This window comes from Pollachius pollachius (genome assembly GCF_949987615.1).
Source record: "Pollachius pollachius genome assembly, chromosome: 6".
Taxonomy (NCBI): Eukaryota; Metazoa; Chordata; class Actinopteri; order Gadiformes; family Gadidae; genus Pollachius; species Pollachius pollachius.
Window position 1 is genome coordinate 20,634,101 of NC_136939.1, and position 25,382 is coordinate 20,659,482.

Consider the following 25,382-nt stretch of genomic DNA (forward strand, 5'->3'; position numbering starts at 1 on the left):
GAACCCTCAGAACTGGTTACAAGAGAATGCAAAAATGAATCAAAACAAACCTTGGTACACGGACTCGGCTGGGCTCTGAATGGATGGCCGAGCGACCAGGTATCGAGACCAGCTGCCTCTTCAGAGGGTGCCGGTGAGGTCACCATTCGCATGGTTTAAAGTGTGCTGAATGTTCTGTCCTGGTTGTTTGCTTAAGATTCCCCGGGTGCAAATTTTTTGGTTTGTCCAGGAAACGGGAACTCTGGCACACTGTTGAAGTGGCCGGTGAAGAAGATGGCCACCGTGCCCAGGCTGAAGAGGAGTATGGCCACCCAGAAGCACACCTTGTCCACCATCTTGCCGATCAGCACCCAGCTCTCCATTTCCTGTTTGGAGAATCAGAGAAGGAGAAGAAAGGCTTGAGGAAACGCCGGACATTTCCCGTCTGGATTCGGTTTGGATGGTAGGGGGGCACAGGGTCACTCACCGATCCAATGTCGTTCTGCTGTCTTTTGCTCTCAGCGATAAAGTTGCAGGCGTCCACGCATTGTTTGATCTCCGGCGCAGCTTTGGCCAAGCTTTTGTACAGGTTAGCGGTGCTGCTGACATCTATAGGTTCCTCTGGAGGGGGAGGGACCGATCAGCCACAGTGACCAACAGAACATTAGTACAGTAGTATCAGTCCGTACTAATAGCAGCACAGAGTCCCAAGCTACTGGTTCGACGCAATTTGTCGATATTAAAACTATATCCACGAAGCTACATTTAGATTTGAAATTGTGACGCATTCGTCAACTTCAATTCACGCGTGCATTGCCAGAGGTCTGGTGTCAGCAGTGCTCCTCAGAGCAGGGCGTTTCGTACCGAAGGAGCGTGCGAGGCCGTGCCTCTCCTTCTGCCTGTCGAACAGCATCTCGCTGCGGGGCTGCTTCAGCACGTACTCCTCCGCCCGCTGCATCAGGCCGAAAGAGCTCCGTCTGCGCTCCCTCACGCCGTTCACCTCCCCCTGCACCTCCGCGTCGTCCACCAGCGGGGCCATGCCCAGGAACCGGGGGACCAGCTCTAGGAAAACCTAAACAAAACCATGCAAACGCAGCACACACAGAGGGCAGTGGGTTGGCAGAGCACGATCGTTTTCCTTTAGAGCAATGTGGTTTGGGTCTATATTTGTGTGTGTGTGTGTGTGTGTGTGTGCGTGTGGTTGGTTTTGATATACACACGATCTTGATGGTTTGGGCGTAGTGTGGTGTTTGATATACATACGTGCTTGAAGGTTTGGGCGTAGTGTGGTGTTTGATATACATACGTGCTTGAAGGTTTGGGCGTAGTGTGGTGTTTGATATACACACGTGCTTGATGGTTTGGGCGTAGTGTGGTGTTTGATATACACACGTGCTTGATGGTTTGGGCGTAGTGTGGTGTTTGATATACACACGTGCTTGAAGGTTTGGGCGTAGTGTGGTGTTTGATATACACACGTGCTTGAGGGTTTGGGCGTAGTGTGGTGTTTGATATACACACGTGCTTGAAGGTTTGGGCGTAGTGTGGTGTTTGATATACACACGTGCTTGAAGGTTTGGGCGTAGTGTGGTGTTTGATATACACACGTGCTTGAAGGTTTGGGCGTAGTGTGGTGTTTGATATACACACGTGCTTGATGGTTTGGGCGTAGTGTGGTGTTTGATATACACACGTGCTTGAAGGTTTGGGCGTAGTGTGGTGTTTGATATACACACGTGCTTGAGGGTTTGGGCGTAGTGTGGTGTTTGATATACACACGTGCTTGAAGGTTTGGGCGTAGTGTGGTGTTTGATATACACACGTGCTTGAAGGTTTGGGCGTAGAGTGGTGTTTGATATACACACGTGCTTGAAGGTTTGGGCGTAGTGTGGTGTTTGATATACACACGTGCTTGAAGGTTTGGGCGTAGTGTGGTGTTTGATATACATACGTGCTTGATGGTTTGGGCGTAGTGTGGTGTTTGATATACATACGTGCTTGATGGTTTGGGCGTAGTGTGGTGTTTGATATACACACGTGCTTGAAGGTTTGGGCGTAGTGTGGTGTTTGATATACATACGTGCTTGATGGTTTGGGCGTAGTGTGGTGTTTGATATACATACGTGCTTGATGGTTTGGGCGTAGTGTGGTGTTTGATATACATACGTGCTTGATGGTTTGGGACATGGTGTGAGTGCTGGGACTCCGCAGGGAAAAGTTGAGCACCACGATTTGGTTGGTCGCGATAAGTGTGGTGACACACATGACGAAGATAATATACCTGAAGGGGGGGAACATTAAGAAGGGGGTGTTTGAGGAGATAACAGCCATACCGTGTGGAGGATGTTTAGTGTGAAGCCAAACGATGGCTGATTGGATTAATACATGCACCATTGTCCCCTCACAGTTTATCACTGTTCCACTGCTCCATTATAAGCATACACTAGGGCTGAACGATTAATCGAATACAAACCGACATAGCGATGTACTAGAATGCGATATGCAGATCGCAAAGGCTGCGATTAGAAAATATATATATATATACTAGAGGTTGAGCGCTCGCGTTGCACGCGCTCAACCTCTAGTTGTAATTAAACCCATAGCAATAATGTGGAAACCCCATCCGATAGTGTAACAAATTTCTGAGCGCATAATATGATAACATTTTGCCTATAATGTTATAACTATATAAGGTCATGAAGCAAGCATAGTAAAGCAAGCAGAGTAATTTCCCCCTTACGTTATGAAGCAAGTATAATTATTTTCTACTCCTAAGCCGTTTTCACACATTTTTGCCGCATTGGTATATCAGCAGATCTACCCTGAGGGTGAATCAGACTTGATGCTTTATATGCAGACATCGATGTCGTTTAGACATCAGTAGAATCAAAGGGGGGTTTAGGGGGGTGGGCTTGCAATGGGCGGGATATGACATAGGATCTAAGTTCGCAAGAGGCGGGATAAGTGTGGCCACTGTCACTATAGTTTGTTTTGATTTGCCCATAGACAAAATGGAGGCAGAACAGGCAGAACTCATCACGATCATCTTAAATGTTGCTAAAATTATGCATCATATATTCCGTTGCATCCACAATTCCGAAGCATCGATCGATGAAAGATTGGAGCATGAGTTAGAGACAAATAGAAGAAAGGACGAAGAAGAAAGCCATCATGAATAACTGCGTTACTGGAGAAAGAGGGTATTTTTTAGCTTAATTTCACATATAACTAACACTTGGACAAATGTAATTGATTTCTGTGTTTAACTGAGAAAACAGGGAGTTGAAGGACAGGACCCTAAAATGTTCAGCTGGCTGTTGTCAGTAATAATAATCAAAAAAAACGTTTTCTATACATGTGCAGCACCACAAATGACTTAAAAACAGTGCCAACATTTAAATGATTTTTACCCATTCAGCGAACAAAAGGCAACAGGCTGATTATCATTTAGGGGCCACTCAATGACATGCGATTTTCAGGGTACAAATGTCAGGATATGTTATTCACACATACGGCCCATCAGGAGAATATCAGGACTTACACGTGTGTCTGAAAGCAGCTAGTGTGTGAGCATTTGATTACATTATAAAATGAGGGTGGGAGCCTCTTTTTATGTTTTAGGTAAAAACATCTAATTTGCCGAAATTGAGTGATAGGTTATACAATTAAGAAAAAACAACGTTGGGCCTCTTCATAACTAAATTAGATATTTTTGTAACTCAATAATGTGATTTTTATTTTTTTACAAACCTTAATTTTTGGTGCCCCCCCCCAGGTACTTGGTGCCCTATGCACTCGGCGTACACTGCGTATAGGGAGCGGCGGGCCTGATGCATGCAAATCAATTATTAAATAGCTTTCACTGTTATTCAGGGATGAAAAGCGCATTGACATTTAAAGATGCATGGCAACATCTATTGGCTGGTTGAAAATAATAATCATCATCGAGATTAAACATCTCTTCAAGTGTCCAGGCCATGAAAGGCAGCAGTAGCCTACAGTCACACATAACGTACACGCAAAACATAAAAAAAATAAAATAAAATAAAACAGTCCGCAGGGGTAAGGGGGGATATTAATATTGCAAGACATTTCGGGAGGCTCAAGGAGAAGAGTAATATTAAGTTTGAGCAACAAAGTGTAATGACATTTCGGGAGGCTCAAGGAGGAGGGTAATATTACATTTGAGCAGCAAAGTTTAGTCTTGTGATGGACTCTTTAGACATAATTCATCATACTGTGTTATTGACATGTTTTCGTTCTGTGTTATAGGGACGCTGTCTCTTTAGGATCACGTGACTTGTGTGTTGATATGCCGGTCGGCGCGATATTTAAATTTGATGGGTTTTATATGACAAAATGAACGACCTGCCGTTGCTTGTCGAGGTGAAAAATTTTCTCTTCACAATTTCTACAGTCTATAGACAACTTCTTATCTGGGAGAGTTTGTTGACGGCGACGCCGTTAAAACAGAGAGAAGGGGGGAGGGGGGGATATCAATATCGCAAGACATTGTGGGATGCGGGATCGATCTTGCTGTTGTCTTTCAACGCACGCGTGTGTGTGTGTGTGCATCTGTGTGTGGTGTGTGTGTATACGGTGTCCTGCACTGCCTTTGTCTTGAAACGTCTGCGTCAGCGTGCGTGTGTGTTCGTGTGCGTGTGTGTGTGTGTGTGTGTGTGTGCGGTGTGTATGTGCGTACTTGCGGTGTATGTGTGCGTTCGTGCGTGCTGTGTGTGTGTTGGCTGCAGGCCGCTTGGCGTGCATGTGTGTGCGGTGTGTGTGTATGCGGTGTCCTGCGTGTTTGTGTGTGTGTCTGTATGCGGTGTGTATGTGCGTGCATGCATACTACAAAATGATTTATTGCTTGTTTAGTGAATAATACAGAACATAAAAAAATAACAAATAATGGCATGCTAAATCGCAATCGCAATATTGGTAGAAATAATCGCAATTCGATTATTCCCCCAAATCGTTCAGCCCTAGCATACACGCTCACACCAACACACACTTCATGGGTTTTTGGGACCAGGAAGACAATTAAGAAAAGGGGTGGAAAGAGGGAAAATAAAACATGTTGGGCGCAGGTCAGAATGGACCCTGCTGGTCGCTTTAAGGCGTACTGGCTACTTGGTTAGAGCATTAGCTAGTTGAGCCTTCAGCTATTGGCTCAGCTCAAAACATATCAAAATGATGAGTGTCTCAAGAATAAAAATCTATCAATCCATGAACCTTAAGCATGAATAAACCCTGGCCCGGGGAAAACCTCAGAATAAAAGTTGTATCCCTGCTTGGTTTATTAATGACGATTAGTCAGAAAGATTTGGATTTAAGGTCCTTATATTACAGTATATTAAATTGTTTTAAATAGCCCAGGAGTTTGAATCTGCTACATTATACATGTCTAACCCTACCACCAGGTCAAAGACACACACACACACACGCTGACTCACTTGCCAATGAGAGGTACGGACAGCGATGTCTCTGGGACCTTCTGCTGGATGAGGAAGAGGAAGACAGTCTGGGCGAGCAGCACAGAGATGGACACCGTCAGCTTCTGTCCACCGGCTGTAGAGAGCCCAGGACGGAGAGTCAAGGTGGCAGTCATTGTTAGTGGCCTACATGTTGTCAGACAGCTTTGTCTATCATCGTGCCTCTATTCAACAAAACCACCTGCGTTTGGATAGTGGCACAGACAGTGTAGGCCAAGAGCAGGGTGAGAGGTAAAAACAGCAACTCTCATACATCCAGTCTTCTGTGTCTATGCTGAATGCTGCATAAGTGTAGGGTTCTGGGACTGTCATACCGTCACACTCACGGCGTTCTGGCACAAAACTAAATTAGACAGCTCGGCAACAGCTTGTGCCAAGACCAGTGTTCCTGAAAAAACATGTATTATAAAGCTCTTAAAGCTTCTAGCATATATATATATATATATATATATATATATATATATATATGGTGGAGCCACCTTAAAGGGAAATATCACACACTATTTTCTAATATAGAGAGAGAGAGAGTATTCATTTACACATGTGTTTAACATCAACTGTGTTTCCGCATGAGAAGACCTGTGAAAGGTTGGACCATGTTGACACACAAACACCAAAGTGCCATGGTGCTGTTGTTGTTGTGTTATTGTTAAAATCGTGGAAGGCGCGACCATGATAAATGCTCTTAGGCACAATTGATTGATCAATTATATTGAGAACGGATGTTTGGGGGAAGTCATGAGAGACCATTACGACGGTTTGATCTCCCAGATGGTGGTTGTCCTGTAACGACTGCGCCACTTCACGACTGCTGCTAGGACTGACCCTGAGCGGGCAGGAAGTAGGCCAGGACGACCAGCGAGGAGATGAGCGAGCAGGGCAGGATGACGTTGATGATGTAGAAGAGGGGCTTCCTCTTGATGATCAGGTTGTAGTAGATCTCCTGGTACTCCAGGTCGTCGGGGCTGTAGCGCTTGTCGATGCGCTTCCTGGCCGGCCGATGCACGATGGCCCACTCGCCGTTCTCTAAAGGCGGAGCGGGGACAATATGGTGGAGGTTAGTGAGGAGGACGGCAGTGGGCAGCAGTAGCTCAGGAGGTAGAGAGGGTTGACTGTTAAGCGGAAGGGTGCTACTTCGATCCCCGTCTCCTCCTAGCCTAGCCCCTCCCTGGTTGACTCCGCCGTGAATGTGGGTATGAATGGTTATAGGTCGCTTTGGATAAAAGCGTCAGCCAGATGAAGTCAGAATTGTGGTAGTGTTTAAGGATTAGGATGTGTCAAATAGCAATGAAATGTATCTAAAATGCACTCTACATTGCTTTGAATAAAGAATAGGATAATACTTTATTGATCCAAGATGGGGAAATGAAGCAATAGAAAAGTGATAATATGGTCTTTGGGCGTAGCCCTGCCCTTCATTTGTAGGGAAGAATATTGTAATACCTTCTTCATGTTATTCCTTTTCATAATATCAACAGCGTTCCTATGATCTTTCAGTGCCTTGTTAATGACCATAGTTTGTAACTCAGGGACCAACTTCTAGGGAACCTTCCTTTGCTAAGCAGCAATCCTCCCCCCCATCCTTCTTCTACTTTTACCTATTTATTATTAGTTATTAGAATTATTAATTGTATTATTAGTATTATTATTATTTATTAGTATTATTATTATAAGTATTAGTACCATGGAAGCAGTGTCAGCAGTGTAAATGATGCATTACATCATCATCCTTCAGTCCCATTAGTAATGGAAAGGTCTCCGTGTTCTGAGACCCAAGGACGGATTAACATGACCACGGGCCCTGGACACAAACCAGCCATGGACCCCTACCAACACGCAAATGCACGCACTAGCACACCGAATTTTGTCGCATATAACTCATGCAATCCACAATCACACACATTATAATGCAGCTCTCAGAGAGAGAGAGAGAGAGAGAGAGAGAGAGAGAGAGAGAGAGAGAGAGAGAGAGAGAGAAAAAATAGTGCCAGGCGCTCGTCTTAACGGCAGAACATGGAATCTGCCAGGTTAATTTCATGACTTTAAAAGCACCTACTGACTTCCTCTAACAAATTAACGAGTCAAAATGTTGAGATGGACGGTATTTGTTGCACCAGGGCAGTACTTTAGTGTCTTTTTCTTTCTTTCTTTTACGCTATGCCGATCCGCTTAGCACACGTTTCTCCATTTTCACTGTGAAATTGACCGTTGACCAAGCACTACGACATTTACGTTCCGTCACGTAATTTCTGATGTATGATGTATTTATTTTGCAAATCAAAAACATTCAAATCCTTTTATGACCAAATAATGAATTTAGAATTTTTTTAAATCAAAAAATTGTATATATATATATATATATATATATATATATATATATATATATATATATATACACATATATATATATATATATATATATATATATGTATATATATATATATATATATATCAAGGGTCCCCCCATTGGCCAGGGCCCTGGACATGTGCCCACTTTGCCCATGCGGTAATCCGTCATTGCTGAGACCCGTCCACAAACATGTGAACTGACACGGGCACAGCTGTTAAGGCGCACTGTTGGATCCCTTCAGCGTTAAGAGCTCTCAGCCCGCTCACTGTTCTAATGTTGAAGTCGTAAAAAAGGCGTAAATCTCAAAGCCTTTCATTGGTATCCCTTACAGGCTCATCCTTCATGAGGGCATCGCACAAAGGCAGGACACAAGAGGGCAGTGCCAACAAAAGATGCCAGCTCCCTAGGTGAAACTAATAGCTATCGTGGCAGACTGCCAGACGCATACGGACACAGACATGGTCTGAGCGAGTGTTTGTGAGCGAGAGGGCCTGCTTGCTTGCATGAGTGGGTGTTTGTGTTGGTTTTGGTTGGTGCACCTGTGAAGGCCTCAGGGTCGATGTCCACCCATTCAATAGTCTCCCCGGTTTCCGCGATGGCCAGGATCATATCTAGTTCATTGGCCGTGTACGTTTGGGACCTGGAGGGGAACAAATGCTTATTTCTAACAGAGTAACAAATAACAATCACTGGATTCACTCAATCACTGGATTCACTCAATCATAGGATGCACTCAGGCTCAATTTAGACGGAGACGATCTTGACAGAAAACACAAAAGTGGCGTTGCGTTCTCCCTTTTTATTACGCATTAAGACGTCTTTGGGGGGGAAATCTGTGTGCATGCGTGACGCAAAAGTGTCTGAAATTCAATGGAGTATGCACGCCAGGTGCTTGTTTGCCTATACTGCACATGGTTGTGACATATACATGTACCCGACGAGAGCCAGCGTGAGCAGATCAGAGCACATTTTTGCTTTGTTAACCCTTTAGACAGAAACGCAACGGTGGAGCGTTTTTAAGATTTCCACTGTGGAGGATGGTTTCACTTTTTTGCGCTTTTAAGCCTCGAAAACGCTGTCGCCGTCTAAACGAAAGACACATCTGATAAAATATTGTGTCGTTTTCACCCGTAAGCTTCGCCGTGTAAACAGGGCCTCATTCGCTTAATCACTGGATTTACTTAACCACTAGATTCACCCAGTCACTGAATTCACTCACTGAATTCACGCAACCACTGAATCCACCCCATCATTGTATACACTCAATCAATGAATTCACCCAATCACTGGATTCCCTGAACCAATGACTTCACTTAATCACTGAAATCCCTCAATCGCTGGAATCAATCAATCAGTAGTTTCAATCGATTACAAGATTCTCTAAATCACTGGATTCGATAACTCCATTCAGTCACTACAGTTATTGATTTCAGCAATTGATTGAGTGTGTGATTGCTACACTCGATACAGTTAATATCAAGTCTGTCCCTCTACCATTCCTAAATATCAGGCTGCAGTTCTGATAGTGGAATGACAGAGCTCGTATCAAGTCTGTCCCTCTATCGTACCTGAACACCAGGCTGCAGCTCTCATAGTGAAATTACAGAGCTCGTATCAAGTCTGTCCGTCTATCGTACCTGAACACCAGGCTGCAGCTCTCATAGTGAAATTACAGAGCTCGTATCAAGTCTGTCCCTCTATCGTACCTGAACACCAGGCTGCAGCTCTCATAGTGAAATTACAGAGCTCGTATCAAGTCTGTCCCTCTATCGTACCTGAACACCAGGCTGCAGCTCTCATAGTGAAATCACAGAGCTCGTATCAAGTCTGTCCCTCTATCGTACCTGAACACCAGGCTGCAGCTCTCATAGTGAAATTACAGAGCTCGTATCAAGTCTGTCCCTCTATCGTACCTGAACACCAGGCTGCAGCTCTCATAGTGAAATTACAGAGCTCGTATCAAGTCTGTCCCTCTATCGTACCTGAACACCAGGCTGCAGTTCTGATAGTCAAAGGGGAAGAAGGTGATCTCTATTGCGCAGGTGCTGCGGTAGATGGCCGGGGGCAGCCAGTACATCCAACCGCTGGAGGAGATCAACACATTGGCGTAGTACGCCACGTCAAACTTGCCATCGATGCTGCAAATGATAGGAGGAGAGACAAAGCATTACGATCAAAGTCACAACTCTTCTCTGTTTTGGCACCAACGTGATGGAACGAGCTCTGAATGTAAATGTAAAATGTATTCAAATGAAATTATATTATTATTAGAGAAAGTTTCATGGAGAGATTGAGGGCAGACATGAAAGGCCCTCAACTCACAGACCGATGTGAGTGCACGCACTCCCACACACCTATGCACTCACATACGCGCACAAACAGGAATGAAAAAACACACACGCCTATGCATCCACACACAAACATGCATGCGGACACACACACACACGCACACACACACACACACGTTCATGCTGCCATGTACACATTCACACATTCACGCCTCCACACCCACATACACGCAGGCTTACTTGTTCTCAAGGACAATGTCGGGGAGCCACACTGTGTGGTAGGGTACGCGGATAATTTCTATCCCATAATATTTAGTCGGGTCCCACGAGAGGCGATAATCAATCCATTGCTGTGTAGGTGACATTGGAGAGGGAGAGAGAGAGAGAGAGAGAGTTTGTCACCTCTGCGGTAAATATAACAAACAAAACAAGCGCTTATAGAAAGCATGAATCAGAATCCCACCGTTGGGACAGGGCGCACCAGCGTCACTATTTTACAGCTGCGCAACAACGCTGAGATACATGTGTCAATCAACCATGCAAATAGAACGTTTGTGAAGACGCACAATCTCAATCCACACGTTCGTCGTCAGAGTCTCCTCCTTTTCATTCTGGAAAATAAAAGAAGCAAAAGAAACAAAGTCACAAAACACTCTGTGGACTCGAAACTACAGTTTGGGGTCTTCGAGGAGGCAACCATCTGCTGAAATTAATGTGGACGATGACAAATACTCAAAAAGGGAAAAGGGAGCGGTGGGATGATGGTTCCATCTGTCCTATGCTTGTGTGCAACCAGGACAATCACCAACTTGACATCATCAAACTGAAGTCGAATTAAGGGATGAAGAAGGCGACGAAGGCCTAATGACATGCACCCCAATTCTAGTTGCTTTGCTTATGACGTCTGCTACATAAAATACCAGAGTTAACTGACCTGAAGTAAATACACTCCTGGACAGCTTTATCAACCCTGGGATTTTGATCGATTTTGGATGACCGAACAAAGTTGTGATTTACCCGAAGGCTTGTTTAGACAGGGTTCTGCCCATGAGTGGGGCTCTTACCAGGGAGATGAGGTTGGTGAGGGTGAGTTTAATCTGGACCTGCACTTTATCCTCTGGTTTCTCCACGGGTCGGATATGCTTGACGTAGCCACGGAACAGGTCTTGGATCAACTGCACCTCCTCGTTACCATCCACCCCTGCAGGGAGACACACAAGACCACCTTCAGGATGTGTGTGTGTGTTTGTGTTTGTGTATAAGAGAGTGTCTGGCTGAGTGTACAGCATGTGGGGGTGTGTATATCGCCTGCATGCGTGTTTTGATTAAATCCAATAAAACAAATGTGTTCCTGTCGCCAGTGGAAACTTACCCAGTCTTTAGGTGTTTGAAAAAGGCCCAATCTGAACTTCTTATGCAGTTTCCCTGCTGCTAGATAAGTTGAAGTATGTGGTGTCTTTTTGTATCTAGTCGGTATCGTCAAGCAGCAAGTCCCCCGTGGTTAGCCACCAGACACACACTAACCCTTACCCGACACACCAAACAGCTAGCGGACAACTAAAATACAAAGACTAGAACAAAGTAAAGGCGGGTTTGAATGAACTTACTGTGTAAAAGCGACACCCCGAGTACGACCAGGACAGAGAGTATCCCATAGAGCCGCCCGGCCATCGTGTCGTGTAGTTGTAGCGAGACCCAGAGTAAAGCAGAGGTTATTTCCGACAAGCCTTGGCCCCCGCCACCCGCTCTCTCCGGCCGTCGCATACCCCCCCTGCCCCCCCCCCCCGAGACCCCCCCCCCACCCGAGGACCCCTCCAGCCCCCCGATCCTGCGGGGCCCTCGTCTGTCTCTCCCAGCTGTCGCTCGGCCCGGCTCCGGTTACACAGCAGCCGGGGAGCGCTTAGCTTTTAATACGTCGCACCGCGGCCCTACTCGATAATCATCATGATCACGATTACGCACGACTGTGGTCGAGGAGCGGCGGGCAGAGAGTGTGAGACGACGTGTGTGTTTGGATAGAGACACCTGTCAACAAGACAACAGCGTCCAGATCTACAATGGCCTACAGTGGGCCCGCTTGGAGGGTCTGCTACGGAGCTATAAGGGTGGTTTTACAGCCCTGATCTTTCAACTGCTGCCAGAGCCTACTATAACCCCGGGAAGCACAGGTTGAAAGTGATGATGAATTTTCAGATTGCTGTTTTTGTCTGTGTGTGTGTGTGTGTGTGTGTGTGTGTGTGTGTGTGTGTGTGTGTGTGTGATATATATCGCAATACTGAATGAAGTGTGTAAGAATGTAGAGAGTGGGTATCTTTCATGGCGGGAGACAGAGAGAGAATGTGTGTGTGTGTGTGTGTGTGTGTGTGTGTGTGTGTGTGTGTGTGTGTGTGTGTGTGTGTGTGTGTGTGAGAGAGAGACGAGAGAGAGAGAACAAGAGAGTGTGTGTACATGTTCAACTTACCAAGGTTAACAGCCGTCTGGGACTCCTTGGTTCCATTCCACTGCAGTGCATCCTGGGTAATAACATATACAGCGTCTTGCAGGGCACCATGGATGAGTCTTGCACCAAGACTGGATTTGTGTGTGTGTGTGTGTGTGTGTGTGTGTGTGTGTGTGTGTGTGTGTGTGTGTGTGTGTGTGTGTGTGATAGCTATCAACCATCGACCATTCAAACAGCTCATTCATTTCTCGGAAACAGTTTGCATATATAGACCAGTCCTACCTTTAACCTGTAATCTAGCCTGTTTGCCCCTAGTGACATTTGAGTTTCGTAAGGTTTGATGTACCTCTAATTATAGTAGCCTATGTTAGTGAAATGGAGATGATCTCCTTGGAAGTAAATTGAAACTCAAGAATGCTGGTTATGTGTTTGGCGGTTGGCAGAGGAGCGCTGAGTTTATTTATAACTCAATTTAAACTTTTGAAAAAACGTATTCTTTAAAGGGTTGTGTTTGGATTCGTGAATTCTAAAACGCTAATTGACCTGCTATTTATTTATCAACGTGGCAATTAATTTGTTTCCAATAATCGTCTCTACAGATATTTGTGGAGTAGGGAGAATGTAGCTGTACATAGCATGCTCCGGTATGTCTTGGAGTGGTTTAGGTTCATTGCTTTATTCATACCTCAGCATAGACAGCCTTCTTGTAGGCCTAGTCGTTTCGTTTGTTTATGTTCCGTACTGGCATACTTGTCGTCACGTGACGCCGAGGATATCATCCCAGCGGCGCTTGTCTCTCCCTCTTTTCTCTTTTCCTTTTTATTCAAATATATCGCTGTACTAACCATGTAAGTCAGCCACATATCCTATAGCCGACATAACCAATGACAAATCACATTTTTTGATAAATAAGCCTAAATTGGATAGCTCAGGATTAGAGAGAGAGAGAGAGAGAGAGAGAGAGAGAGAGAGAGAGAGAGAGAGAGAGGGGGAGAGAGAAACGTTGAACGAATCTAATATAATAATAATAGAATAGCCTATAATTAATACAATACGAAAATTGCCCTTCCGACGTTGACTGAACAGGTATATAGGCCTATATATTATTTTCATAAATAGTGAATACATATACATATATATATGCTGATTCCAAGGAAGATGGTCTATTATATAATGTAAATGTGTCAGTATTATGTACGTGGGATACAAATGAATTTAATCGATACTACTTTATGTCGGGTATTAATGGAGTGACATTTGCTACCGACACTGATGCGTTCCCGTGTGATTGAACCTGGCGTAGAATAGTAAAGATAGGCTACTTTATCTCGGTGGCTGTCATCATGCATGCTGTTGTTGCCGAGGCAAATGCACATAATGGTAAGATACGAGTATTATGGATATCACCCGCTCTTTATTGTTGCAGAAGAATGAGGAAGATTTTAGTTAATGTGCCTGAGGTGATAAAGTGAATACAAAGTAGGTCTAGGTAACAATACCTGGATGTATAGGACGGTTGGACTGTTTTAAAAGCCTGTGCGAGACAGAGACTAGACAAGTAGTGAGACTAGCTTTAATACTCGGCCAACGAAGTGAAAGACAAAGAGATGAGCAAGAGAATGAAGCCCATCGAGGTGCAGACTGCAGACTCGCTGAACAGAGTGGGCGGGGCATTCTGTATGGGCGGGGCCGTTATACACGGAGTCGTCAGATGCCCCTGCTTGACAGTCTCATCTGCGGGCTGAACAGCGAGAACCCGCAGACGCGGATTATGACAAAGAAGGATCTGAAACGAGAGACTGCTCAGTAAATAGAAATCATCAGCCAATCATGCAAATGAGGTACAAAGGAAAGGCAAATGAGAGGAGTTGCCCGGGGGAAACGTTTTTCACCAGACGACTTGACAACACAGCCATGCTTTCGGTGTGGTTAAGGGACACGTGACTCCGCTGATTGGCGGTTCAAAGATAAAGACAGTAGACGGTGTAATATCAAAGGACACATTCTGAAAATGTGCTACTCTAAGCATAATAGTAATAAATTATAAACAAAGAAAATAGGAAGATGTGATATAAATGTACATCATTTCACTGAAAGAGACATAAGTGATGGAGAAATGGAGAAGAGTTGTCATGTCTTGAACTCCATTCTCTTATAGAGACGGACCGTTAAATCATATTGGTTGAACCTAGAAGGAAGAGGTAGAGGGAGTAACACTACGAATGGAGTTAGATACCAGATCTACCCCACTCTTTGTGAATACTCACAAAGACGTTGTGAAAACCATCCTAAATGTGAAAGGGACTCATATCCCAGTGATGGATTAAATGAAAAAAAGAGGAGAAAATATCTCCCATGGGTAAAGCAAAAGTCTATGAGAAATATGAGGACCAAACACAGACTTGCCCTATGTGTGTTGACAAATGGAGGTGTGCCTTTATTTGGACCGGGATGGCTGTGGAGCGTTGACCTTAACTGGCAGTCAAAAAAGGCAAGCCCCTCTACAGAGCATAGGCTAACGCAGATACTGGCTAGACCTGTGTCCAAAGACGGAATAGACACATAAAAAAATTGAAAGCACAGATCATACTCAAGGATTGGGCGGCATTTGTTACAGGAGGTAGAGCAGGTTGGTAACCGGAAGATTGCTAGTTCAATCACCGGCTCCTCCTAGCTGAGTATCGAGGTGTCCCTGAGCAAAGCAGCTAACCCTAACTGCTCCCGACGAGCTGGCTGTTGCCTTGCATGGTTGACACCTCTGTCGGTGTGTGAATATGTGAGTGAATAGGTAAGTGTAAGAGATATTGTACAGCGCTTTGAGTGGCCACTGGTTTGAAAAGTGCTACATAAATGCAGTCCATTTACCATTTTCCATGCTGTCAAGCCTAAGTTTCACCAGGCTCAAGTAGAGAAGACTGATGGCAAACGCATTTTTGTTGATTTCAAGGTTGCAGTAAATCCTCTAACACATGCAGATCAGTCCTAAGCAATCCCATGCATCTTTGCATAACTGCCACGTGAAGAGCAATGTTCAAAGATTGACCTTGCTCAGGCATACCGGCAAATGTAGATGGAAGAGGCAAACAGGAATTATCTATAACTCCGCAAAAGACCTGTATCAGTGCACCAGATTGGTGTTTGGCATGTGAAGTGCTCACTGAATATGGCATCGCGCCATGGAAGCAGTACTACCAGTGACATCGGAAAACCAGGTGCTATTAGGATGATAGTATTTTAACTGGAGCTGATGAAGACACACCTGGCAAAACTACGATCGGTGCTGTCAAGGTTTAGTTATTGATCGGGATAGAGCACGTTAGTAAACATCAGTGTAAAAGGACAAGAAGTTAGCATGCCGGAGTTAGCCAACATGCTAGGTCACATCCTGGTTCCCCAGGAGGAGTTTGGACTGAGCCAGCAAGGTTCTGTCCTTTAAGTACTTTCACACCATTGAGCATCACGTCCTGCACACATCTCTAAAGGGCGTTTTTGGGCCTCAATAATAACTACCACAAGTTTCACCTGAAACAGTAGACTGGGTTGCACCTTTTGAACCGTTGCTGCGACTGACCGCCAAATGGGAATCGTCAAAAAACGGTGAAGTGTTTAAGACTGCTAAACAGTTGAACACATCGGATGATGTGTCAACTCACATTGATCCCAGTCTCAATCTTGCCTTCAGGCAAGGAAAGTAAAGGAAGTCGAGTCTCCTCGGGAGTAATGGCTGGTTACCGTCATGATTCCTTTCTATAGCTTATACAGAAAGGGGATGCCACACCTCTCTCTCTGCCCAGAGCAGTTAGGTCGAGGCGTCTTGCTCAGGGGCACCTCGACACTCAAACTTCCGGTTACCAGCCAACCCGCTATGCCTCCTGAGCTACTGTGTGGACGCAACTGTAGGCAAGACTGCTTCTTGCCTGCACCCCTTCCCTGAATTGCATTGGCTCTGATCTCTGAACTCCGCCCAGTGCAACTAAGCCCAAAAAAAGGACTGAGTAAGTATCATGTATCATGGTGGGTGAAGCAGTGGAATCAGTTCTACGGAAAGCACGTAACATCAGTTCCTGATCACCAACCCCTCGGCCATTTGTAACCTCAAAAGTGTGTTCCGGCGATGGCCGCTTGCAGCTTACAACGACAGGCTGTGTTCCTTGGTGCACACACCCACACCCTAGAGTTGAAAGGGACGACACAACATAGGAACGCAAATAGACTCTCTGCCCTGCCTTTTGCCACACCCTGCTGAGGGCTGAACTGATCCGGCTGAGTGGTTCCACGCTACTCCCCTTCCACGTCCACTTAAGGTCACCAGCGCCCAAATACAGAGGGAGATTAAAGAGAACCTATCCCATCTAAAGTATATGAGCTGGTGGTGAATGGATGCTCATGGCCAACCTCATCTCCCTGAGTAATTCGGCCGGAGTTCAAGACCTTCATCTCAAACTCCTGGTGGCGACAGTAGCTCAGGAGGAAGAGAGGGCTGACTGGTAACCAGAAGGTTGCTAGTTCGATCCCCGGCTCCTCCTAGCTGAGTGTTGAGCAGTCCCTGAGCAAGACGCCACACCCTGACTGCTCCTGATGAGCTGGCTGTCACCCTGCGTGGTTAACTCCGCTGTCTGTGTGTAAATGTGTGAATGAATGGTTGTCAATCGCTTTGGATCAAAGCGTCAAAATCCCCTAAATGCAAGACGGACGGCGTCAAACACCTGACCTCAGGCACTCTGCACCTGGCAACGAAGAGCCATGCGGAAAGTTTGGTACAATCTTTCTGGCAATTAATGAAGCAAATGGGGAAGGAAGGGATGTGTCTGCCACAGGAAGTAGCACTGACTCACTGCCCATGTGACCACTGGGCAGACACCAGCAACGCTGTTCATGTCTGTCGCAAAGCAAGCTTGGAATTACTGAACTTGTAGGATAAACACTTGTAGAATAAACAATGTTCTGCTATAGAAACACAGGTACACCAACACAAATGTAATATTCAGCGGTCTACACAAAGTGCCAGTCAGCTAGTGCTAGCCAGCATCTGGAGGGCAATTGTGTACGACAGGTCACCCCGGGCCAACTGTTTCAAATGGCAACAGTTTAATAAGCCTGCTTCTCCCCACAGTGCTCCCGCTGATTCTCCAGATTACTGAGAGTGTGTGTGGCGAGCTTTGTGCAGACAAATATTCCAAACAGGGTCACATGTCCCTCACATGGTTTGTTTGTGTTCCTTCTCTACCGTCTCCCCGCTCGATTCAGACGTCACCTTTGGTCTGCGGCGTGGAAATAAAAAAATATGGGAAAAAAGGCGTAAGGAAAGACCCCATGACCAGAGCCCCCCCCCCCCCCCCCCCTTCCTCCCCAGATGAATGGCCCTGCTTTCCTTCTCCTCTGGCCTCGCCCCTCCTCACCACCATTGTGGGGAGACTCGCGCCTCATGAGCACACATGTGCTCGGGATTGTTCCGTTCGGATCAGCGTCGGCGGGCCCCTCCCCCAACGGCTCCGGCAGCAAAAAAACAAAACAGCACATCAACCGGGATCTCCGCTGCGCTGATCACACACACGCACACACACGCACACACACGCATACACACGCATACACACACAGACACACACACACACACACACACACACACACACAGACAGAGAGCTGTGCGGTTGGGAGGGGGGAGGGACCACCCTTTGGAGTCCAGCCTTCATTCAGCCAACGACGAGGCAGACTTTAGACCTGGATATGGAGATTTTGCCAGTGCAAAGGTCCACCGTGCACCGCTGTGTCTCTATCGAAGCCGTGACGGTGCCATCATAAAAAAACATTGCACTCACAACAGCGTCGCTCAATAGGAGTCCTCTGGGTTTCTCTTGTTACGCAGATGCACTTCGAGAGAGAGAGAGAGAGAGAGACAGAGACAGAGACAGAGACAGAGACAGAGACAGACAGAGAGAATGACAGAGAGACAGAGACAGAGAGAGATGGAGAGAGACAGAGAGAGACAGAGAGAGAGAGAGACAGAGAGAGATGGAGAGAGACAGAGAGAGAGACAGAGAGAGAGAGAGAGAGCGAGAGAGAGAGACAGAGAGAGAGAGAGATGGAGAGAGACAGAGAGAGAGAGAGAGACAGAGACAGAGAGAGAGATGGAGAGAGACAGAGAGAGAGAGAGAGAGAGAGATGGAGATATACAGATTCTTTGTGAACTTGAAATAGAGAAGGCAGGGAGAGAGGGTGCGAGAGAGAGCGAGATAAGGAGGGAGAGAAGGAGAGATACACAGAGATACAGAGATGCAGGTTCTGTGGGACAGAGCGGAAGGGGGGGGGGGCGTTAGCGGACGTGCTACGGCAACCGCCGACCGCCGCCGTGGGAGAGAAGAGCTGCGCAGCAGCGTAGACTCTATCGTTCATTAACAGCCAGGACTTGTTGACGTTGTCTCTGGTTCCTCGGACAGCCTGGTGGGGTCCCAGAGTGTGTCCGATTCGTGTTGCCCTGGCACGGCCCTTGCAGGCAGATAAGACATGGGTTACTGGAGAGGACAAACAGATCAATAGCTGGGGTTCTCAGGGAGACGGGTGCGCCCCTGCCTCACCTCGACCATGCTTGTTCTTACGCAACTCATCTCAGCAGCCCCTTTGTCCCCTCAGCCCCAGTTCCGGGCAGATGTGTATTTAGGACATGAGAGTTTACTGTTGCAGTGCATTTTTGGGGCCTGTGAGAGTGTGTGTGTGTGTGTGTGTGTGTGTGTGTGTGTGTGTGTGTGTGTGTGTGTGTGTGTGTGTGTGTGTGTGTGTGTGTGTGTGTGTGTGTGTGTGTGTGTGTGTGTGCGTTTATGGGAAAGAGAAACCCTGAAAGAGAGATAGAGAGAGAGGGGAGGGAGAGGGAGGGGAAAGCCAGGGGTGAGAGTGGGAGGAGAAGCAAGACCAAGTGTTTACTCTGGCCAGCCATATAACTGGTACATATTGGAGATGTTTCAAGGCAAAGGGGGTTACCAGTGTTCAGGACAAGGGCTGGTGCTCCCCAGTATCAGCCAGCGGCAGTAATCTCTGAACCCTCGCGTTGAGCAACTCAGCAACATCCAGGATAAACAAGCAAGAGTGAGTGTGTGTGTGTGTGTGTGTGTGTGTGTGTGTGTGTGTGTGTGTGTGTGTGTGTGTGTGTGTGTGTGTGTGTGTGTGTGTGTGTGTGTCTATATATAGAAGACTATCAATCAATGAATAACAACGACAATCAACAGCCAAAAAGTAGAAAAAAAAGGAAAAGCTGTAAGTGCAGACCCAGCGGGGGGAGGGTGCGGGTCTCCTGGGCTTCTTCATTCAGAAGGAGAAGGAAACAACTATTCCCTTCTTCTTCCTTTTGCGTCTGTCTGCGCGTGAGTGTGGTGAGTGACCGTGTGGGACCGCATGTGCGTGCGTCGCTGAGAATCGGGGAGGAGTAACAGCGAGAGACGTGAGAGGAAAAGGGGGGTGTAGGCGGGGTGGGGGAGTCTGGGTGGCGGGGGGGCGGTAGAGTGGGGTGGGTTTGAAGCCGGGGACCAATCCGGAGTAATTGTGGTGTGACAGCCAGTGCAAGGAACTCCAGGAAATCTGATGTGAAACCAGAGAGAGAGAGAGAGGGAGGGAGAGGGAGAGAGACACACACACACACACAGAACAGAGCCAGATAAGGAGACGGAGAGAGAGAGAAGAAGGGATCGGAGGGGGACTGAATGCAGCCGCGGCCGGGAGAGGAGAGCGAGGACATGGGTGTGAAGAGCAAGGCTGCCGCCGCGATCGTCATTCTGCTGCTGTTCCTCGGCTGCTTGTGGCTACGTGAGTACTCCCCCGACCACCACCCCCACCCCCACCCCCATCACCCCCCCACACACAGCCCCCAGCCCCCCCACCCCTATAACCCCAATACAGGGGTAACCGGCACGTGTTCCTGTGTGTGTGTGTGTGTGGGGGGGGGGGGGTCTCGTTTGTTTAGTGCATCCTTGTGTTTTGTGTGTCCGTGTCCGTGTTCAAGTCCGTGTGTGCGAGGGAGTGAGTGATTGAGTGTGTCAGCTCTGTGCATCTGCTCAAGGCTTCTCTGCCTGGAATGTATAGAGTGTAGGTTGGGAATGTGTCACATGTTCGGCTCCAGGAACTAGTGTGGTTTAGCGCGTGGTGGGCTGAGCGGCTCACAGATCCATGATAGCCAGCATCACTGTGCTGTTTGTGAGGTGTTTTTTTTTTTTTACTGACAATGTCTATCATTCAGTGGCAGAGGAATTCACATTTTAGACCCTGATGCTATCATTTAATTTGTGCATTGTGTGAGGAGCATTGTGGTGAAATAATTGCCCTTAAAGAGCAGTGTGCGTCTTCACACTGAGCTGGGATTGAGCCGGAATCCCGGTGTTATTTGGACAATGACAGGTTTAAATCATACCAGATTTGGAGAGGACCTTTGCATACTGATGTGTGATTTGAAGAGTTAAATGTCCAATAAACATTTAGTCATTCATGAAGAATGAGGAGATTATTTCAAATGCACTGATAACTGAAAGGAATGGAATCCATTGTGGATACCCTTATGAATCATATTTAATGAAGCTACTGTCAAAGGGATTGATTATCACTGCAATCTCAGAGACTTCAACAGAAACTGTGATGGTTTGAGTCATGGGTATGGTATGAAGGCAGGCCCTAGTCTGGAAACTCAGGTTTAGCACCTAAATTGCTGAATAGCTACAGGTATTTAACAAATAACAGCTCCATCGCCTCATTAAATCTCATAATCCCTACAGGTACAATGAAACAAAAACATTCACATGGTACAACATATGACCTCATCCACGCGGTACAACAAATCATACTGTTCATGTAGACCAATGGATCAAATCATTGAGCATTTGTGACTGCAATGAACAGCAGAACAGAAGACCAACACACTTCAAAGAATGAGAACAAAGCTGCAGGCAGGTCTTACGGCCAGTAATGATTTCTGTATAACCTTTCAGAACTAGATACTAACAGGGTTACAGATAGCAGTGACAAGATTCAGACTGACAAGGGCATGCAATGTCAGCAGGCAGTTGATGGCAACAAGACTGAGAACAAACGTAACCAATCGATTGTAGATATGATGCTAAAGTCCGCCTGTATCTAGTCATCTCCTTCAGAATTTAGAAGGATCTGTGCTCGCTGCCGAGAACGACCGGAACTAAAATGCAGGTTCTGTCCTCAAAAATCTGGTTATTTGTGTATACTTCGTTTCACGCCCTCAAGATATCTTAAAACAATACAGGATTATCTGGCACATGGTTTGAAAGGTTATAGTTGATGCCATCAAGCCTACTGCACTTGTGGATGCAATTTGTGTGTGTGTTTCTTCCAATCCAATCCATCTATACAAACAGATGACTCTTGTTTCATTCTAAACTTCTTTGACAATAGCGACCGTTTCCATATCGGTTGAGGGCCCACAGCTCATTTGGTTAATGTACCAAATTCTAAAGTATTAATTTCCACAGCAAACCCAGGAAAATAAATAACAATGAGTCAGAGGTCTGTAGTTCACACGCTCCAGAGTCTTTGCTGTTTGACAGCCTGCCGTTTAACATCTTGGCTGCGTTGCTTTGTCCACACAATCTCAAAGATAAAGAGGTGAGAGGTTTGTGTTTGCGGTATGATTATTGGAAAATAGCTTTACCTTTATAGGGTGGTTGCTTTTTTTTGTTAATGTTTAACTTGTTTATGCAACACATAATCATGTATTTTATGTCTGAATCAATTTATTATTCTTATAACCATATGGGTGTATTTAGATTTCCTCTTTATAATTCAACAGATAAAGTAGTAACTGCAATATTGTATTATTTGGATACACTTTTCATTTTAAAATCGGTATTAAAAGAGATCTATATATAATAATACATTGTCAATGCTGGAAGACTGTGCTCGCAAGTCCACAGATTGTAGCACCCTGCACTGCAAACATTTAGGGGATATACTATAATTACATCTGCTTCTTTTGGAAACACATTGGATTCCTGCTATCTCTTCTGACCCCCCGCTTCCCTTGTTGACTCGTTTCCTACAGAGGGAGGCCTGGACTACCACTGGGACTCCTGCTTGAAGAGTTACAACCAGGTTAACAGTGTAAGAGACTTCTCAAAGTATGCTGCCTTCATTGAAGAGCAGATTTTTCTGGTGTTTCTTTCCTGACTCAAAGCTGTTGGTTTGACTCCGGTGTCTCTCGGCCTCCCCCTCACTTGCTAATGCTCTCTTTCTAACTCTCCTTTCTCTGTATCTCCCCTCTCTCTGCCTCTTGTTTCCAGCTCAACCAGCTGACCAACAGAAGTGGGGCTGGGGAGGCAGAGAGCCCCCTGCGGCAGGAGGGGTGTCCCGGCCAGACCTTCCAGGTGTCCGCCCTGCTCTCTCACCTGCAGGATGCCTCGGCCTCGCGCTCGGACATCATGCTGCAGCCGTATCTCTCCAGCTGGGATGAGCTAGTCAGGTGGGAACACGCATACAAAAGCACAGCATGAAAATGTGTTAAGGCGTGTTAAGGCGTGTTAAGAGGACACGGCCAGAGAGCAGGGCCAGCACTGCCTGTAACAAAGGCAAGGCACCAAAGCTAGGCGCTGGACCCCGGGCATTACACTGTGTGAGCGGCGGGAAGCCCACTGCTCCTAGCAGGCTAGGATGGCTCAAATGCAGAGAAATCCTTTCCGCACAGGGATTAATAAAGTGTCAATTCTGCTTCTGAAATTGGATTAGAATTAGAAAACCTAGAGAACCATTTATCTCTCACTTGGTTTTCTCACTGGATTTAAACCTTGAACAGGAAGGTAAGGGTCTCACCTGTTGGTTGGTTCTGTGTTGTAGGTTTGAGGAGGTTGTGGAGTGTCTGACCCGGTTGCTTCTGTGCCGTAGGTTCATGGAGGCTCTGGGCCCTATGGTCGGGTTAATATCCAACGAGATCGAGACCAAGACCACCCTGATCCGCCAGCTGGCTCTGGCGGCAGAGGAGGGTCCGGAGGCCGAGCTCCGTCCGGACAAACTGCCAGCCCGCTTCGCCAGCACCTCGGGGGCGGACGACCGCAGCGCCTACCGCTCGGTGCGCTCCATGATCCAGGCGGAGCTGCTGAGCGGCCTGGTGGACTTCCAGCAGACCAGTGACTCGGGGTGCCGCACCCTGCTCCGCCTGCACCGTGCCCTGGACTGGCTCCGGCTCTTCCTGGAGAAGCTGGCCGAGACGCCGGCCAGCGGCACCAGCGGCCGCCTGCGGAGCCCGTCGGAGCTGTGCCGCGAGGCCTACCAGAGCACGCTGGCGCACCACCACACCTGGTTCGTCCGGCGCGCCGCCGAGCTGGCCTTCATCGCGCTGCCGGAGCGCGGCTTCTTCTACCGGCTGGTTTGCGTCCAGAACCAGGAGGAGCTGAGCAGACTGCTGCTCCGCGTCGTGGCGGCCATCACGCAGGTGTACGACAGGACTCAGGGGATCCTGGGGGACAACCTGATGCTGGACCTGCCCTAGTGCCCCCGGGGCCAGGCAGCAGAGAGAGCAAGGGACTAACCGCAGCTTCCGTGGTAGGCCACCCCCCCGCGCCAGGTTCTACCGCGTGCTGACTACTTCTTTTGAGGACCTTCTGCCAAATACAGGGTTTACCACCCCAGGTGCCAAATCTAGAGGACTTGTTTTCTTCCCAACCAAACTGTAGCGGGGACAATCAACTAATACTCTAGACGTGTTTACGTTTCAGTTGTAACATTCCTCTGCGCTTGACATGACCTCCTTATGTGAGGTGGACACACTGTCTTAATATTTTATATATTGAAAAGAAAGTTTGCTGAAAGACAACTATAATTTATTTATATGAATTAATCATTGAAAGGACTCCAAGTTGGTGTATACCTAAGCATTTCTACCTTAAATTATCTATAAATAGGAACATATGGATTTATTGAAATATATTTTATAAAAGACTGATTTAATTTTATTTTTCGGTGAAAATGAAGAATGTTACCATCTTAGAATATTTCTATAATAGATTTTACATTGTGAAAAGATTTTTATGATGTTTGAATAAAAAAAATGATCTGTCAGATAAAACAAATCACAATCATAAATGTAAAGTTTGGCCTCATTGATTGTCTCTGAACTGCTAGCCTGCATCTCACGTGATAGCCTTTATCCTTCAGCAGTTATAATCAGCTTTCCCAACACACAATCTTTACTTACGCAACGTTGTAGAGATAATCAGATCTATGACATGCGATTAATATCTCCCTCGTTTCTGGGCAAGACCAACTCTGCAATGGAAACATAACCCTATTTTTAGTCAACAAACATTTGTCCATAAGAAATATTAAAATCAAATCAGATTTAACGATCAACCTGCTCTCATCAAAATAAACGACATGAGACAACCGCCAATGCAGATCAGTCCTTTTGGGACAACCTTGTCAGGTGGCCGTGTGCCAGGGAAGGCCTGCGTCGAGTTCAACCGGGCGAGCATGGCGTGTCCCGCTGCCGTCGGCCGTGCTTTCAGACTATTTTCAACCCACAAATACCTCTAATGCTAGATTATCTTCTCTCCTCCAGGACTCCTTCCCTGCCCCAGCTTTCCAAGGCACTCTGAAGGCTGCTGGTCAGGGACAGAGATAGAGCACTGGTCAGGGACAGAGATAGAGATAGAGCACTGGTCAGGGACAGAGATAGAGACAGAGCACTGGTCAGGGACAGAGACAGAGCACTGGTCAGGGACAGAGACAGAGACAGAGCACTGGTCAGGGACAGAGACAGACAGAGCACTGGTCAGGGACAGAGACAGAGCACTGGTCAGGGACAGAGACAGAGCACTGGTCAGGGACAGAGACAGAGC

The 25,382-nt window shown here is 46.7% G+C and overlaps 2 protein-coding genes across 2 annotated transcripts; one reads left to right on the forward strand and one right to left on the reverse strand.

The window, feature by feature from the left end:
• Positions 1-191: 191 nt before the first annotated feature.
• Positions 192-11,780, reverse strand: chrne (cholinergic receptor, nicotinic, epsilon; the record flags this gene model as incomplete). Its single annotated transcript, XM_079737852.1, has 12 exons — positions 192-365; positions 467-600; positions 844-1,051; positions 2,146-2,260; positions 5,433-5,547; positions 6,297-6,497; positions 8,361-8,461; positions 9,804-9,959; positions 10,350-10,459; positions 10,676-10,720; positions 11,174-11,310; positions 11,717-11,780. The coding sequence occupies 12 exons, from the start codon at positions 11,778-11,780 to the stop codon at positions 192-194; spliced, it is 1,560 nt and encodes a 519-aa protein (XP_079593978.1).
• An 8,374-nt stretch (positions 11,781-20,154) lies between these two features.
• On the forward strand, positions 20,155-24,605 carry gltpd2b (glycolipid transfer protein domain containing 2b). The gene is made up of 4 exons (XM_079738586.1): positions 20,155-20,340; positions 22,595-22,653; positions 22,833-23,011; positions 23,431-24,605. Exons 1-4 carry the CDS (start codon positions 20,238-20,240, stop codon positions 24,032-24,034), a joined length of 945 nt encoding a protein of 314 aa, XP_079594712.1. The 5' UTR covers positions 20,155-20,237; the 3' UTR covers positions 24,035-24,605.
• Positions 24,606-25,382: the final 777 nt, after the last annotated feature.

Bases quoted from the DNA above. Each gene is read 5' to 3' on its own strand.
- gltpd2b (XM_079738586.1), top strand. From the start codon at position 20,238: ATGCAGCCGCGGCCGGGAGAGGAGAGCGAGGACATGGGTGTGAAGAGC. The intron at 20,341-22,594 runs GTGAGTACTCCC...CGTTTCCTACAG, and splicing joins CCTCGGCTGCTTGTGGCTAC to AGGGAGGCCTGGACTACCAC. The intron at 23,012-23,430 runs GTGGGAACACGC...TCTGTGCCGTAG, and splicing joins AGCTGGGATGAGCTAGTCAG to GTTCATGGAGGCTCTGGGCC.